The sequence below is a fragment of the Montipora capricornis genome, chromosome 6 (genome assembly GCF_036669925.1).
Source record: "Montipora capricornis isolate CH-2021 chromosome 6, ASM3666992v2, whole genome shotgun sequence".
In the NCBI taxonomy this organism is placed as follows: domain Eukaryota; kingdom Metazoa; phylum Cnidaria; class Anthozoa; order Scleractinia; family Acroporidae; genus Montipora; species Montipora capricornis.
Window position 1 is genome coordinate 64,647,935 of NC_090888.1, and position 17,500 is coordinate 64,665,434.

The 17,500-nt window shown below is 40.9% G+C and overlaps 1 protein-coding gene and 1 long non-coding RNA gene across 2 annotated transcripts; both read left to right on the forward strand.

The window, feature by feature from the left end:
• Positions 1–5,202: 5,202 nt before the first annotated feature.
• LOC138054289 (uncharacterized) lies at positions 5,203–9,791 on the forward strand. Its single transcript, XM_068900762.1, has one exon. The coding sequence runs from the start codon at positions 5,203–5,205 to the stop codon at positions 9,109–9,111; it is 3,909 nt and encodes a 1,302-aa protein (XP_068756863.1). The 3' UTR covers positions 9,112–9,791.
• A 789-nt stretch (positions 9,792–10,580) lies between these two features.
• LOC138052882 (uncharacterized) lies at positions 10,581–15,607 on the forward strand. Its single transcript, XR_011133170.1, has 2 exons — positions 10,581–11,457; positions 13,964–15,607. It is a non-coding gene; the product is annotated as an uncharacterized lncRNA (long non-coding RNA).
• Positions 15,608–17,500: the final 1,893 nt, after the last annotated feature.

Below are 17,500 nucleotides of genomic sequence, written 5' to 3' on the forward strand. Positions count from 1 at the left end.
GGTACAGATCATGTGAAAACAGAAAACATGTTAAAAGTTCTAATGTCTTGCATTTTTGCTTTTTGCTGAGTTTAGGAATCTTAATTGTTTGGCTTGGTGTCAACCATTCAGAGAATAATTAAGTCAAACTTGTACTTCTCACAATCACTCAAATAACACGCCCATTCTTTCTGATTGTGTGCGGTGTTTATTTGAGCATGGCGGTTATTGGTTCTTCCCTTCCATCTGCAGCGTTTATTTGAGGGTCAGGGCTGCGTTTATCGAGTAAATATGGTATGCCATTTCAACGTTGCTCTAACAATCAAGTGAAGCTATGATCCTCACAGTTATGAGCGGCAGTCTGATTTAGCAATTGCTGTGAGGATCATAGCTGCTCATGATTTCATATCCGCAGTTCAATACTGATTCATTGCATATATCGTTTCGTCGTCTAACAATAATGTATGCAAATTTATGCTTCCTGCTTGGTTTGGGCTGGTAAATTTCTCGCCCCAGTTTTTCAAAGACCGGATAACTTTACCCAGTGGATAAGTCACCCGTGGAAAGGATTTGAAACAGGAGTTTCAACTCTATAGGAACTGCTTCACCATAGATTATTATTGCTGAAGAGTAATTAGGCCTAAGTTATATAAATAAGGCGTAAAATACAGTGTATTGTCCCTGAGCAGCTTGTGTGGTGGTCAAGCGGTTAGGTGATGGGTTAAATTAATCAACATTCCAGGTTCAAGTCCTATGTCAATACACTTGGGTTATCTTTTCAAACAATTATGACCATTTCCCGAAGTCCCACAGTGTCCAAAATTAACGATAATAGTGAATTCAGAGAAAATTCAGGGTGGACGATGGGTTGTTCATCAGGCATCAGTGCACCAGGCGTGCTAATGAACCCAGCCTCCTCTGAGTGGACTTCGACCGATTGCAGTATTTGCAGTATTTGCCCCCTTATTGCACAATAAGCACAGTCATCTAGTTACATACTGGTACTTACATACATGGCTTCACCTTGCATACTTAATTGACCACTTCCCAGAGGGGCTTTTCAGGGCCAATGAACACAACCACAACAGAACAGAACATTCAACAACAACTGTTACAAATCCCATCTGGCCGAAGGCAAGCTATTTACAAGTGCAGCTGAGAGCAAATTCAACCAGTGGCCAGAACATGTCTTGAACCCGGGATCACCAGATCTCAAGGAAAGTGCCCCAACCACTGGGTCACACTTCCTCCTGACAAGATATGTAAAAAATGTTGGCCAACGTTTGACATGAAGTAATTTTGCCTCCACTCTCAACCGGACAACACAACAATAATAATTAGGTGTGTTGGCCAGCCAATCCCCATGCCATAACCGGACACGAGAACCCCTAAAAACCAGCTGGTGGAAAAAATTGGGAATTTAGGCCCCTGACCAAAGAAGTGGTGCAACCATTGGGGTTGTAGGGTATCCTACTTTAAGTACTAAATGCATATATACAATAATTATTGTTACTAAAAGAAATTAAGGATCCAAAAACAATAGGAAGGAAATAAAATAGTATCCTAGTGACCATCGTAACAAATGAATATAAAACCAAAAGCAACAACTTTATGTGGCGAAGGCTAGCCATAGAGCACCCGCAAACCACAAACTTAAATCCCACAAAACACTGCACACCTAACACAGCTCACCAGGCTTCTGATGCGTGCTGGCAAAATAGCAATTTAATATGCTAATTTTAAATTACCACAAATTACTTTTTATACTCTGGATATTGACTTATCCACTGAATAAATTTATCCAGCCTTTGAACAACTGGTAGCCTCCTTCACAAACATTCTTGTGACTTGTGAAGGCAATCTTTTCTCTTGACAAGTCACAAGAATGTCTGTGTGGGAGGCTAAACAACTGGTGCCTGATTGGCAAAGATAAACATGGCTTGCCTCATGCGCCCAGCCATATCTTTGGGGATTGAGCTTGTATCAGTAGTTGGTACGTATATAAAGTCATTTGTAGCTGAAATCACAGATGACTTCTTCTGGAATTTTGCTTGTTGGTTCCTTTCTTATAACAATTAAAAGGCTGCCGATTCAGTTTGGAGTTGTGTTATTTGCAGTGTCTGACAGGCACTGATTTCTAAACTGGTTGCAGTCTTTAACTTTCAAGTGCTACTTCCTTTTTCTTCAGATTTTGAAAGCGTGTTTGCTGAACACTTGACTGGCAAAATTTTGAGCTTTTGAGTTTTGAGTGTAAGTTTTGGATTTCACGGTCCACCATTACTCACATCCAAAACTGACCTGACTGATTGGAGGGTTGGATCTAGGGAAAATGACATCATTTACTCACTACATGTAGCTTAAAATTTCAGTGTGTAAATGCAACTTATTATATATGCAAGACACTGGTTTGAAAATCTGAAAGCCCAAAACTCCTGTGCTGCATATTAATTCAGCAGCATTCACAAGTATTGCATTCTTAAACTAGTGAGTCTTTGACGTCATTTTCTCCTTGACCCAGCTCTCTCAAGATTTTAAGGTTAGTAATGGCGGATCAATAAATAACAAGATTCCAGTTAAAATAAAACAGGTGTCTCTTTAAAATCAGAACTTGGGTCACTTAGTGTTTAGTTAACATAGTTTTGAAATCCAAAGAAAAAGAAGAATTGTTTTTTTTGGTTGTAGCAGCACTTTAAAGTGGTGCTATGATCAGAAAATCAAATATTTTTAAAAATGAATTTCAAACGAAACACAAAGTGAGCCAAGTTTTAAGGATTATAATTTCAAAAAGACACTAGTTTATTTCACTGGAATTTTCCTAGTTAATGGTTGGCCATTACTAACTTTAAAATCTTGAGAGAGCTGGATCAAGGAGAAAATGGCATCAAAGACTCACTAGCTTAAGAATGCAATGCGTGTGTACGTGACTGAATTAATATGCAGCACGGGAGTTTTGGACTTTCAGATTTTTAAACTCGTGTTTTGCATACATGATAAACTGCATTTACATAATGAAATTTTAGGCTATTGGGTGAATGACGTCACTTTTCCCTAGATCCAACCCTCTGAGGTCCAATTGGTCAGTTTTGAATATGAGTAAGGTTTATGAACGGGTATTTGTGTGTGTACATGTGTGTTTGTGAGAGAGAGATAGCTAGCAAACGAGCCAGTGATTAAGTAACCTGCAATCAGGCGTACTTTTCTTTAGAGATGAGGTGCAAAAAGATATGACTGATACAATTTCTTCACGAGTCGTCTGCCCATAGTCCAGAATCTGGACTTTACTCTGATTGGCCGAAAAACAATAGAGCTCTTGGAGCCTCGCTCCGATTGGTTACAGAACTGCAATAATAATATATAATAATAATAATAATAATAATAATAATAACAACAATAATAATAATTTATTCATTTTTAGTGCGCATCCTAACATGACTATGATCAGATGCGCATTCTTAAGTTAAAAATACGAGAATTAATAGATAAATATGCAAATTATACTTTAGTAAAATTGATTAACATCTGATCATATTATGCTGCCGAGAAGGATTTAAACAGGAATGATGTTTAGGCTCTGTTTACAGCTGCTGTTGCTTCGACTTTAGATTTTGTTTTCAAAAATGTTGAAAGGGAGAACAGAGGGAATTAATGCATCCGAAGAATGGTTAGTCTGACAATATAGTTGTATCTTACGAGATTTGGCAATAATGTTTTTTACAGTCCCGAACGTTCCATAAAAAAATGCATTGTTCCTTTTCCACTGACTTGGAAATGTTTCTCAATCCAAAGAACTTATAGTGCTGCCACAATCAGGAATCAACTGAGCTTGACAGAGAAATCAACATTGTTTACGGAAGCACTGAACAATGCATGCATCCATGGTTTATCGACACTTACAAAATAATAGTTGAGTGGCTGCTGCTGCTGGAAAACTATAATTTCTCAAAGTCCATTTTCCTCGGAGATGTTACAATCTTTTGTTGACATCTTTGACTTAAATATTTGAGTTTAAATAAAATATATTGTGCTGTTGATCATGAAGGATTGGGCTTTTTCTGTGATTCTGTGATCTTGAAATTCTTTGTTCCTTGATGGTTTAAACAGAAAAACTGCACCAAATGTCAAGCGGGATTTCCAGAAATACTAGTAGGTTTGATTGTATGGATAGTGACGGGTAGAGTTCTATTTTGTTTTAATTCGTCGTCTTCCTTTGAATCGCAACGTGCAGGTAATTTCTGATAAAATCTGATTGGCTCAAATTTATAGCATGACACAAGATAACATCAATCTTGACAGGTGGGTGGCAGACGACTCAATAAGAAATTGTATCAGGCGTACCTTTTCGCACCTTCTCTAAAGAAAAGTATGCCTGATCACAGGTTAGTGAGTAAGAGAGTGAGTAAGTGGATGAATGATTAAATGAAACTTAGCATCATTCATGTTTAAAGACAAGTCACTCAACATCCTAGATAACTAAGTGACTTTTGAATCTTTCTGGGCAAGTTAACATAATTATATTACATGTGTCAATTAATGTTTTTTATTTGTTAAAAGTATTACTTCATCATTCTTTGAAGTAGATAATTTATTTCAAAGAATGATGAAGTAATACAAATTTAAAATAAATTAGTATATTAATATTGCACACAGTCAAGTGAATAGTGATCTCCGCATGTGCTGATTGGATAACTTGGAGGTGACTAACCAAGTACTACTCACCTCCGAGTAGCTGTCCCGTGATATTTGAAATTTCCGACCACATTTTACAAAAATAAAGTAGTTTTTTGGTTCACTTTTTGTTCAGTTGGTAAAAGTGGTGGATATGTACATCATTTATTATGCAACTATCATGCCATTTTACCATAACTGGTCAAGAGAATGCACATTGTTGTTTACAATTCACTTGCTAAAAATATAGTATGAAAAAATTAGCCTGCAGTGCAGGCATATTTTAATAATCCTACCCGGAATTTTTGGCTGCCATCTTCAATTTCTAAAGCAGAGGAAGTTTCGGGAGAGAAATTGCCACCCAGGGGGTAAGGTAAGAGTGGGAGAGGTAACCCATTCCTCCCAACATCCATCCAAAATGGTGGTCTAGTCTTTTGACTCACCCTACACACTAAATCGTCCAATAAGATATAAAAATTATTTATTGCTAAAGATTAAGTGGATAATTAATAAGAATTGTCATCTTTTTTCAATGTTTTAGACTGTGCGGGCAGCCACATGGATCAAGATATGGACAAGGACAAGATGCTTTCAGCAAAAATTCAGGAATTACTAGTTGACATTGTGCAAACTGCTGCTGGAGGAGGAAACATTTCTTTAAACATTGTAGAAGAGCTATTTCAAGAGCGAACAGGTTTCTCTCTTTCAGCCATTAGCAGTCATGAACAATGTGCTACTAGAAACCAAGAGAAGACGCTGGAGTACCTCCAAAGTATCCTATCTGATGAAAGTCCCTTAAAACTTAGTAGTGCAGATGGTTACCTTTATCTGTGTTGTGAGGAGCTGAAACTGGACTGCAGTGCAGAATCCGAGAAGTCACTGTCTCAGGTGATAAAGGACGTAAACTTATCTCCTAAGACCACGCAAATTGATCTTTCAAGGAGATGCTTTACATCGAAGAAGGAGCTCCTCGAAGTATGCAAACCTGCCAAAATGCTTAAGAGGCTTATTTTACAAGATATTTCTTTCGTGAACGGCATTGACGAATCTGATCAGGGTATTGCTTTGATAAAGCTGATTAGCTGGTATTGTCCTAACCTTCACGAAGTTGATACAACTGGTTGTTCAGATGTTACCCTCAATGTGCTTTTAACGTCAGAAAAGGATATTTTGAAAGAAACAGGAATTTCTGCAAGTATGAAAGCTGATGTCAATGTTGTGGATTTGTTAAAAACAATTCCTGATTTAAAGGAATGTCTCATGCCTGCAAGCAACACCAGTAATTTGTCAAATTTAAGCAGCAGAATTCGAGATTTTGTTTTGAGAGGTGTTCCAGCTAACATCACTTATGATGGGTGGTCATTCCTTCACACAGCCTCTGCAATTGGTGATGCAAAACTTGTGTCGTGGCTCCTGGAAAATGCTACGAATAATAAATTTCAATTTGTGGGCTCAAGAAGGCCAACAGCATTGGACATAGCCATATATCGTCATGATGCAACCATTGTCAAATTGTTGCTGAATGAGCACAAAACGTATGATTATGATCCATGTAACTTTGTAAACCTATGCATCCTTTCCCAAATATCACCAGAAGTGTGCACTGCTCTTGAAGGTGATGTAGGTAAGTCGTGTGTCTGCAACCCACTGGAGGTAGGGATTCTTATCACCGACAGAATGAACCTCGAGTACAAAAAGTCATTTGTACTTGAAATCTGTAAGGCCCTAGAAAGAATGCCTTCAGGAGAGTTTGGCCAGAAGAAGTGTTGGGTAGAAGAACTCCTAGTATATCTGCTGAAAAAGTTGGTGGAATCAGGCTGTTCACCTGATATTTCCATCAAAGAGCTTAATGGCAAAACACCGCTGATGTGCGTTGCAAAAAGCCCTGTTTTGGTCAAAACTCTCTTAGACCTAGGAGCCAATGGCAACATCAAGGACCAAGAGGGTAACACAGCCTTGTTTTATGTTGCAAAAGTAGCATCTCTCCAGGGAACGAATGAACATTTAGAGACCCTTCAACTTCTTATTAAATCTGGTGTTGATGTAAACGTCCGCAACCATTGTGGTGATACTGCACTTCTTTACTGTACTATTTCCACTGAAAGATCAACAGGCCAGACTGGTCTACATGAGGAATTACCCCGAGAATATTGCGTCAAAACCTGGCGTTTACTTATCGAAGCGGGAGCAGATGTTGCGGCCAGAAACCATCGACGTCAGTCGATTGTGCACCTCATAGTAGAGAAGATAAAGTCGTGGCTACACAAGCTTCAGGGCTGTTCCACAGAGACAAGAATAGAGGACATAGGAGAAATTCTGATTGAAGAGAGCGTAAAACAAATCAGGTTTATTTCTGATTGCAACAAAGATGTTTTTAAGAGTAAAGACGATGAGGGAAATACACCCCTCCATGTCTTGGCAAGCCATCATTCAGTCCATCATGGTGGAATGGTAAGGATTGCTGAAACCCTCGTCACTAGCGGCAGTAAGGTGAACATAGCTAACGATGATGACCAGACTCCCTTGCACTTGGCCAAATCGTGGATTATGGCGGAACACCTTTTGAAGAAAGAGGCACAACCCAATGTACTAGATAACAAGGGACGTTCTCCACTCATCTGTAGATGTTCACGGGACGAGACTGAAGATTCACCAGTTTTGGAACCTCTAAACAAATGGTCGGAGGGGATGAACTTTGGGTTGGATCCATGGCTAGAGTACCAAAGCAAAAACACGTTTTTATTGTTAATGGAGAGCGCAAAATTCAGTGACCTGCATTCCTTTATCCAAGGAAGTATTGGCATTGACAGTGAAACAATTTTTATTACAGACAGTAAGGGCAACACTCTTTTGCATAGATTATGCAATTACAATGACCCCCGAGTGATGCCCTTGGTTGATCTTCTGCTTCTAAAAGGTGCTGATGTGAATCAGCAGAATAAAGAAGGTGACAGCCCGTTACACATTTGCTGCCGAAAGGTTACACGCATGCCGTCTCCAAAAGGTGAAAGGTCAGTTTTTTGGAATTATTTTATTCCATCACTTCTTAAATACGGAGCGGACTGTCACAAAAAGAACAACAGGGGCTGCTCAGTAGTTGATATAGTATGGTACATGAAGAACCTTCTCCGAAAGGTTCGAAGACCCCTTAAGCAAAAAGAGCCTGAGCCATGTATTCCGTGGAACTGTGTTTCCATAAGTCATCATGATAAATTATCGCAAGTTGCGAGAAGAAGAAATGTACAGAAAGTGGAGGATTTCTTCTTCCACGCAGACCATATTGGCTCGGGAACTTTTGGCGTTGTTTATGCTGCCATAAACAAAGCCGATGGCAGGGAGACAGCCTTGAAAAGGGTTGAAAGATTGCGGTTGAGAACACGTCAAATAGACCGCGAAATTGAAAGTCTGGTTCAGCTTTCCAGCTGCTTCCAGGTTGTGAAGTATTTAAAGTTCATTCTTGAGCCCGACTTCACTTGGATTGTTCTGGAACTTATGGAGGGCGACCTGGATAAACTTTTGAAGGAGCAATTTGATGAAAACTGCCTTCCAAGTCTGTGCAATGATATGTTGACAGGGGTCAAATATCTGCACGAGAATGAGTTCTTACATCGCGATTTAAAACCGTCAAATGTTTTGTTCACATATTTCGAAGGCAGGCCATGCCTAAAGATTTCTGATTTTGGCCTTAGCAAAAACCTTGGCTCTGGGATGTCGCATGGCTCCAGCGTGTTTCATTCCAATGCTGGATCAAGGTGTTGGATGGCCCCAGAGCTTCTGTCTACTAGACCCTTTGTACATTCATTTGAATCAGATATTTTTGCCTCCGGTCTTATTTTGCATTACTTGTTGGCAAAGGGACATCACCCTTTTGAAGGTAGCAATGCCATTCGGAACTCTCCGATTGGCGCTATTGAGCAAAGAATTAAGAACAATTCTAAATCACTCAGTGCAGACCTTACGGATGAAGCCAACGACTTGATAATGCAATTGCTAAGTCCAAATAAGGATGACCGACCGAAGGCATCAGAGGCGCTGAAGCACCCGTACTTTTGGTCAAATGACATTAAGAGACAGTTTTTAACTGCAGTGGGAAATCAGAAAGAAATAGGCACCTACATTCCTCCTGGTGCCACTGCAGTCGAACAACAGTTGGAGAACCAGTTACGCCCCTTTTTCCCGGGGTCCGATTGGGCAGGCCTGTTTACAGCAATTTACAACGAGATGACGTCAAGCGCTAAAGGTCGCCCCTACACGACGTCATCTGCCGTGCATCTCATACGTTTCATAAGAAACGCCTACGCTCACGTTAGTGATAGTTCGCGCACAAGAGGTTTCCAAGCAGCCCTTTTAACTGATTATATATTTCTCCGAAAGATACCAAACCTTGTTTTGATCGTCTACAAGGCTGTCAAGTCAGGCAAATGGGATTTAAGGCCAGAAATTTCGAAGGTACTAGATTTAGACTAAGGTGGCTTCATGTCCTACATCAGCGCATAGTTAGTGGAGGGTCCCCTCCAGTAACTCTGATCAGCGGACCTGGCCGTTCAGTCGGCATTCCGTAAACAAGCCAGCACGTTAATTGTAAATAAATTCTATCCACAACTGATTAAAATCCTGCTCTAAAAAGTATGATAATTCTAATTCACGTACACTTTAAACTGATTGTCGTTGAAATCTTAACTACCACCAAGAGACTGGGCCCTGAGGATACGCCATTCGGTCTTCAAAGTACTTTGGAGGTGAGAATAGAAAGTTTGGTCAGCTGTCGTCACTGTTAATTTTGGAGAAATTCTAAAGGAACTGAAAAAACAAGGCCAAACCTGACTGATAACTTAAAATCATGCACGTCAGCCAAGGGCAGGGCGAACAGCTTAATTGGCTTCATTAGAACACTGCAAGTTCTAAATATACATGATATCATTCCTAGGGAAGATCCACTATATCATCTATCCGTTGTAAACGATGTGGAAACATTCGCGCGAGCTAGAGTTAATGGATAGGGGTGATAGCTGATGTTAAGGTTTCGTATTGTATCGCAGGTGATGGTTGGCTCTCCTGATTTCTAAGGAAACTCAGGCGGTCATTTTTGTATAATCCTTTGAAGAAAACCGTAGAATGTTCGTGCCGGAACTAGCGAAAATTTGACCATTCTATTTTGTGAGGAAAGTTGGTGCAAGAAGAATATAACGCGGATGTTGAAGATAACGAATTTAGACGAAAGTGGAAATAGTAACAGTAAATTTTATTATCTAGGGGAAGAAGGCTATAACCGGCGAAAAACGCCCATGATGACGGATGTGTCAAAGTTAGTCAAGAAAAGCACTTGAACTAAATTCAAGACCATCTATTCATAGCGCCCTGATAACACGGCGAAAATACTGTTATTCAGTCGGAGTAACAAGAACCTATGAAAAGATCCCTTCAAAAGAGATGAACATTCATCTGTGCAGATATTTCTTTATGGAAGTCAAAAAAATAGGGAATTTTTAAAAAAAGATGACAGAGACCTCGAGCCCATTTCGCTGGCATTTCTAGAAAATAAATTCAGCATTACCTGACCAATAACAACTCCAAACAAATATCATGGAAGAGCAAGAGTTCGCACAGTTGGGGGAGGTTCTTTCTGTTTACAAAGGAAGAAGACGAACTCCGAAAATCTCTAGCGTGGAGTGTGGCGGATGCTCCCTTCGCATTTCAGCTTTAGAGCATGAAATGAGAGTCGAAGACCTCAGTGGGGAGACATTGACGTAGTGAGTGATCCTGTCACTGGAAATAAGGTCTTTGTGTGGAAAGCAGAACGAGGATCAAAAACAAGATACGAGTTTTTTTTTTAGACGAAAGCCTACGCCACCGAAAACGATCGCTGTCCAGCATTTAGACAACTGAAGTTCGCCAGGTGTTACGGTCCTGAAAAGATGGACACCCGACGCCCTGTTTTTCTGGCAAGAAACCATAGAACAAAAATGGAATTTTAGGCGTTTGAGTAGTTACGAATTAGATTTCTGCGTCGCTGGAGCAGCGGGGCTGGGTACTAGTTGGCGGTACGACGGGATTATGGATAGGCTTTGAGTCGTATTTAAGCTAGAGATAGCATGTGACTAGTCATTGTAGCCGTCATCACCGGTTACTGCCACTTTTTCAAGTTCTCGTCAGAATGAGTAACCCTCTCTCTAAAGCCGAAGTTCTCTCACTAGTCGACTCATTAGTCTCTAAGAAAGTCTTTTATCCTGTATGAAACAAATGCTGGATTAATCTCTGTCAGAAATCAAACGAACAAACACTGAATCCGCTGATTCGTACCTGCGAGAAGTTTATAAATTAAAGTTCGAAGAGCCGCATCGTTTCAAGAAGGCGAACGAAGATCAATTTTAACATGAAATTGGCTTACACAGTTGATAACGTTAAGATTTCGAGCTTGATGAGGAGTTATTGGCAGAACGCCAGAAGCATATTATTCTCGCAGACAAGTCGGAACACGGGTGGAAAACTGTCCATGAGTACAAGAGGAACTATCTAGCAGACGATTCGGACGATGAAAAGAAAATTATCAGGGCTGAAGCTCGTGCGACATCTCAGGCCAGACAAAACTTTGTCAAAGGAAAACTAAAGTTCGGATCTCTTCATCAGCGTGCATCCACATCCTTGTCATGCCTTTCACTTCTTTGAGTTTGTCAAGAGCAATTCTGACGATAGAAGGTCAACCACGAAGCCAGACAAAACCAGGTTCCTGCTTTGCATGCAACAAACCTGGCCATTGGAGAGTCCAGTGTCCGTTGCTCTTTCCTAAGCCTCACACGGGTCAATGACTAGCCGGTGAGCAAGTCGAAGGTGTAGTCGATTCCTCTTTTTCATTTAGTACTTCTTTTTATAATTTTTGTGATGATAATTATTTAGTTTCCGATGAAGTTATCTCCGAGATTAAAACTTCATAATAGCCAAGTTGCGAGTTCTCTTCGGGGCATTCCGATAAGCTCTCGGTTCGTGGCACTTTAGCTAAGTGGTTCGATGAGTGGGTTAAGATTGGTGCCCCGGGCTTTGTCTTAAGTGTCATTCGCGTCGGCTACCAAATTCCTTTCATTGGTATTCCTCCACCAAAGGTTAGCGCTAACAACATTTCTGCCCTCAAGGAAAGAGTCTTGTTTTCGAAGGCGATTTGTGATTTATTAGATAACAGATGTGTGGAATGCTCTTGATTCCCCGCCAGCTATAATCAACCCTCTTTCAATTTCAGTGCAAGCCTAGGGGAAGAAGAGGCTTATTGTTGATTTGAGGCACGTTAACTTGTTTGCGTACAAAAAAAATTCAGGTCTAAAGATATTCCGACCGCCTTGAAATTATTTCTAAAGGTTTTCACTTGTTTAAATGTTTGACCCTCGGTCAGGTTACCACCATGTCGAAATTTTTCCGGACCATAGGAAATATCTTGCGTTTTCCAGGGATTTCGGAGATGGACACGTTAAATATTTTCAGTTTGCGGTTTTACCTTTCGGTTTGTCATCCTCTCCTTACTTTTCTACTAAGTTGCTCAAGCCTTTGTTAACTTCGTGTAATACTCTCGAAGGTTCTATTTCAATTACTGGGCGTAGAATTCTGAAGCTCAAAAGCACTGTTGATGCTATTTTTATAACGACAGCTCGCTTGTGAAAGCCAGGGTTTTAGCCTCTGTGGTAGGCCAGATTATTTCTCTATTACCCGGTGTGGGTACCGTGGCGAGGATTATGTCAATGGCAATGTATGCCGTTATTAACAAAAGTGTTTCCTGGAATTTCAATGCATCCTTAACAAGCCAGGGTCCGGTTTTTCAAAAGCTGATTAACACTAATCCCAGATTAAAAATTAACCAAGAGTTTATTTTTCTACTCCCAAATTCTCTTCAACGCTGATATTTGGCAAAACTTTACATTAGAAAACAAAATCTTGAAAACAAAAATAAGCAAAAGAAACTTTCACCAAAAAGTTGAAAACATGAAACAAAAGTTTACGCTTATCCTGGATTAAGTTAATCGGCTTTCGAGCAACCGGGCCCAGGCTTGTCAAGAGTTAGCTTTCTGGAAGCTTAACGTAGACTCCTTGAATTATTTTTTGCCGTGGCAATTTCCCTTTCAGCCATCAAGATTTGTGTATTCTGACGCTTCCGACAAAGCGTGCCCTTCCTTAATCGTTAGCGATGGTAAAGTTTTTCACCAAAATTGGTCCACTGAAGAGAGTATCAAAAGCTCTTCTTGTAGGGAACTCAAATCCGCGGAATTGGCCTTGCTCAGCTTTGTGTCAGGTTTGCAGGACAGCCAGTGGTATGGTTCTCTTGTTCACAAATAATGCCAATATTGTTAGCATTGTGCGTGACTGTAGCAGTCTCTGAACTTTAGCTTTCCGCTCTCAGAATTTTCCAAGTGTGCGTTAGATTTGGTATTTCTTTAGACATAAAGTGGATTCCTACGAAATCTAACTTAGAGGCTGATCGCTTGCGTCAAATCATTGATTTTGATTATTACGCCCTTAACGACGACGTTTTCTTAGATTAGATTTCTTAGATTTTGGATGGGGGCCTCATACAGTGGACAGGTTTGCGTGCGCCTACAACACAAATTAGTTTGCTTTAATTCTAGGTTTTATCAGCCAGGCAAGGAGGCTGTTGACGCTTTTACCCAAAATTGGGAGTTTGAAAACAACTGGCTGCATCCGCCTGTTTGCCAAGTTGCAAATGTCATTTCTCATTTGAGAGAGTGTATATAAGGCTGAGGGAACACTTGCATGTTGTTCCATTGTGGAAGTCTTCGTATTTTTTGGCATTGTTGTGCTCTGATGGCCAGCACTGGAATTCTTTTGTTCACGATTGGGTTGTTTTACCTAAGTTTACGCAACTTTTTGTTACAGGCAAAGCTAGGAATTCTCTTTTTGGTACAAGATCTCTGTCTTTCGAAGAAGTTGCTTTACGCATTAGTTTTAAGTTGCCCGAGAGAGCCTTGTTATCGGGGTTTTGTACTGAGGAGATTAGCACTTGCCCCATGTGTGGGACGTGTTAAGGGTCTTAGGTTACCCTTCCGCAGTGCGTCATTATTCGTGTGGTACTTGTTATGCATTGGTAAGAGTTTGCTCAGAATTCAGCATCGTGCTATGCCTTTTCTAGCTCAATCGCTATCCAGAGTGTATGATTACATTTTCATTGTAGCCATGGGTTGTTTGTGTGTTATTGTTAATTTATCTTGCCGAGCTCGGAATGAAGTTTTATGTTATTTGCCCTTGTTTTTTCAGCTTTTCGCTTTGTTCCCCGTCCGTGTCAATGTTTCCGTCTGATTTTTCTCTATATCTTCTGCTTCAGACGTTTTCCAAGACGGTCTTTGGAAGAACGCCACAGCCTTTAAGGATCTACAGTTGATTTCGCTATCTCCCGGGCTTCAGTCGTCCGTTCTATCTGCAAGGGCTCTGGGTACTACAGGCAGTTACGCGCGTGCTTTTCAAAAGTGGAAGCTTTTCGCTCAAAGCAAGTCAGAATTATCCTTTTTTCCCGCCGATCCTCTACACGTCGCTATCTATCTCCAATTTATTATAGATTCAACCAGGTCACTCAGCTCTGTTGACGCTGCTTTTTACGGCATTAAGTGGGCGCACGACTCAGCTGGTATTGATTCCCCTACCGATAATCCTTTAGTTGCTAGAGTTAGGCCCGTAAGAGGTCCCTAGAAACGGGCAGGCCAAATAGGAAAGAACCCATATCTATCGAAGTTCTTAATGTTATCTTGGGCGACGTTGATCTTACCCGGCAATGTTTTGAAGCATTTTTTCTTACGCAGGTTTCTTTAGATCCAGTGAAGTAATTAATATCAGGGGAAGTGACGTTATTTCTCACGACACTCGTATGACTATCAAGATAGAAAAAAGTAAGACTGACCAACTTAGACAAATGAGATGAGGTTTTAATCGCCCGATCGGGAGGCAGATTTTCAGTTGCCCAATCGCCCTCTATTTACGAGGTGTTCTAAGTATAGACCCACTCTAACGAGTTTATCTTTAGACAGCTCGTCAAGACAAAGAAGTCTTACAAGCTTTCAAGCAATGGCAAGCTCATCAGTTATTCAACTTTCAGAGACCATTTGGTTAGGGACCTTCAAGGAATAGTTCCGGATCCTTCCATGTACGGCACTCATTCTTTTAGATCTGGGAGTGCATCCAAAGCCGCTGAGAGCGGTGTCAGCGAAAGAGTTTTTCAGAGGCATGGTCGCTGGAAGACAGCTGCAGCCAAGGACGTTTATGTAAAGATAACATCCTTTGGAGGCTTGCCGTTTCTAAAACACTAGGTCTGTAGTTTTTCCTCTAACCTTCAGGTTCAAGCCAAAACATTTTCTCTAGTAACGGAACTCGGCGCTCGGCCTGGATATTCCAAAATAAATCTTGTCTCTTGGGTAGTGAATCTGAAATATGGAATTTATGGCGTTTGAGTAGTTACGCCTTAGCCGGAAATTGAACATTTCTGCGGGGCTGGGTACTAGTAGGCGGTGCAACGGTATTTCGGGTAGGCGTTTAGTCGTATTTAACCTGGAGAGAGAGCACGTGACTAGTCATTCTAGGCCGTCACCGCTTTTTCAAGTTTTCGTTATGAGAGAAGCCTAGTAGGATGGGCTGTTTATTTTCGTAGCTGGGCCTTGGTTCCTACCCAGATTTCCTGCCCTTCTTTTTTTCCTCTGATGAGGTTTTTTTGTGGGGCAGGTTTTTTCTGGCCTCAGTTCTAGTCGCTACCTTCTTTGTGAGCGGCTGCCCAGCTCTTGGTATTCTTTTTCTAGACTTATTCTATGTATCCTATCTTTTTCTTAGCGTTTCATGGTATTGTTTTTGAGCATTCATTTTTATTCATGTATGTAACGTCAGATACGTGACCACATTCAGTCTTTAATCACGACCATTTGTAACGGTACTCTGCCCTGGGCCCGGATATTCCAAAATAAACCTAATGGTATGTGTCTTGTCTCTTGCGTAGTGAAGCTGAAATACTTGAGATCCAATACGGTACACTCCAGTGCCTGTTGGAAGACAAGAGCTTCCGTTGGTAATTTTAACAAAAGCGGCGAAGAAAGGAAAAGTAACAAACTATTCTGTGCTTACAACTTGCGTTTCGAGGTTAATGGTGCTGAGATTTATGCAAATTATGTCTCACAACTGATTAGACATAAGAATCCAAGAAGCCAGATTCAGTTAAGACAGCTTCAAGATTTCGTTGGTACATTAAGCGGTGGCAAATTTCCCGCTGCTGTGATAATTGGCGATTTTGAATTTCCCTCGTAAATTAATGAGTCTTTAGTTAGGTGCTTTAACTATTGCTTCAAAATTTCCTTTTAAGGCAATATTTGCAACGCCAAACAAAAGCTATAAGGCCATCCCCTTTTTTTTTCTCCGTTTCGTGTCGTCCGACCGACCCAAATTTTTGGCATTTTCAAAACAAAACAAAAAAAAAAGCTAACGACATTTTTCAGCCATTTTATGTAGCATAGGAGTTTCGGTGGTTGATCCTTTTCCCCACGCTGTCTTAATTTTGTAACAACCTTCACCAACTGTTCCGCCACATTGATTTTGGTTCATGTCTTGTTGTTTTCGTGGCTCCCCAGCTATTATGCTGGGGTACCAGGGCTCCGATTCCGAGAATGCTTATGATTTTTTTTTAGACTTTTTTTTTTCAATCCGACCGACCGACCGACCCGATATCAGCAAACGCATTCGACGCGAAACGGAAAAAAAAGGGAATGGCCTAAAAGGAAAGGAAAGGAATTTTATTTAAGTGTCTAGTTCTAGCACTGGAGCACTAATTGGGGGCACTGTCAACTGAAATTAACAATTAACGCAAATCAAATCAAATGTTGGTTTTTGAGGAGAGGGGAAACCGGAGTACCCGGAGGAGAAAAACCTCTCGGTGCAGAGTAGAGAACCAACAAACTCAACCCACGTATGACGCCGAATCTGGGAATCGAACCCAGGCCACATTGGTGGGAGACTAGTGCTTTCACTACTGCGCCATCCCAGCATCCCTGTCTTTGAATTTGATCAACTTTTCTTGATACGTGGCAGAACAAATCCCTCGACTTTATCCAACGGTGTAACAGTTAATCCAGCAGTCACATCCTAGAGACTTTATGTCCTCCTTTGGTGAATACTCGAATCAGTCAGAAGTTGTCAAAGCCGCAAAGATGTCACGTTATGGGTCTTATTTGCGCGGAGGGGCATATTGGCCATAGACAATAGATTTCGTACCCCGAGCCCTGTCAGCTTTACGGTGTTCTTCATTGAAATTTTCTCTTCTTCTCCTTCCTCGGCTTCTCTCGAGGCTTTCTTTGCTTAAATTTCCCAAATTTCGTCGCCTCTTCTCTCGTGCTTTTTTCTGCTCTTTAATCCTGTTTTTGAGACGCGGACGACAACCGGAAGTGAGTTGTTTTTCCTTTTAACTTGTCTTCAGAGAGCCACATTTACATTGCTAAGTATCTTTTCTCCTCTAGAGATGATTAGTATAAAAATATGGGAGACACCACCGTTTTCCGGTTGCCGTCCGCGTCTCAAAAACGCGCGTGCTTAAGTAAAAACGCGGGTTGCCAAATGCAACGCTGCCACGCGATTTCCCGCCTAGGAAAACTGTCCGAACACTTCCGTCCCCCGAGACTGTCCTGCCTCCACCCCGACAGTCTGTGCGCGCGGGCGCACGCTGACGTCATAACCAAAATTTCTCGCATGGATAGATTTTCCAAAAAATCTTACCCACGGTGCTCCGCTATTAAAGGGAGCCTCCACTAAAACAAGAATATAACTTTAAAATACTGAACATAATGCTTACCAGCAAAATTGTTCGAACGTTTTCTAATGGAAGCGTTTCTATTCG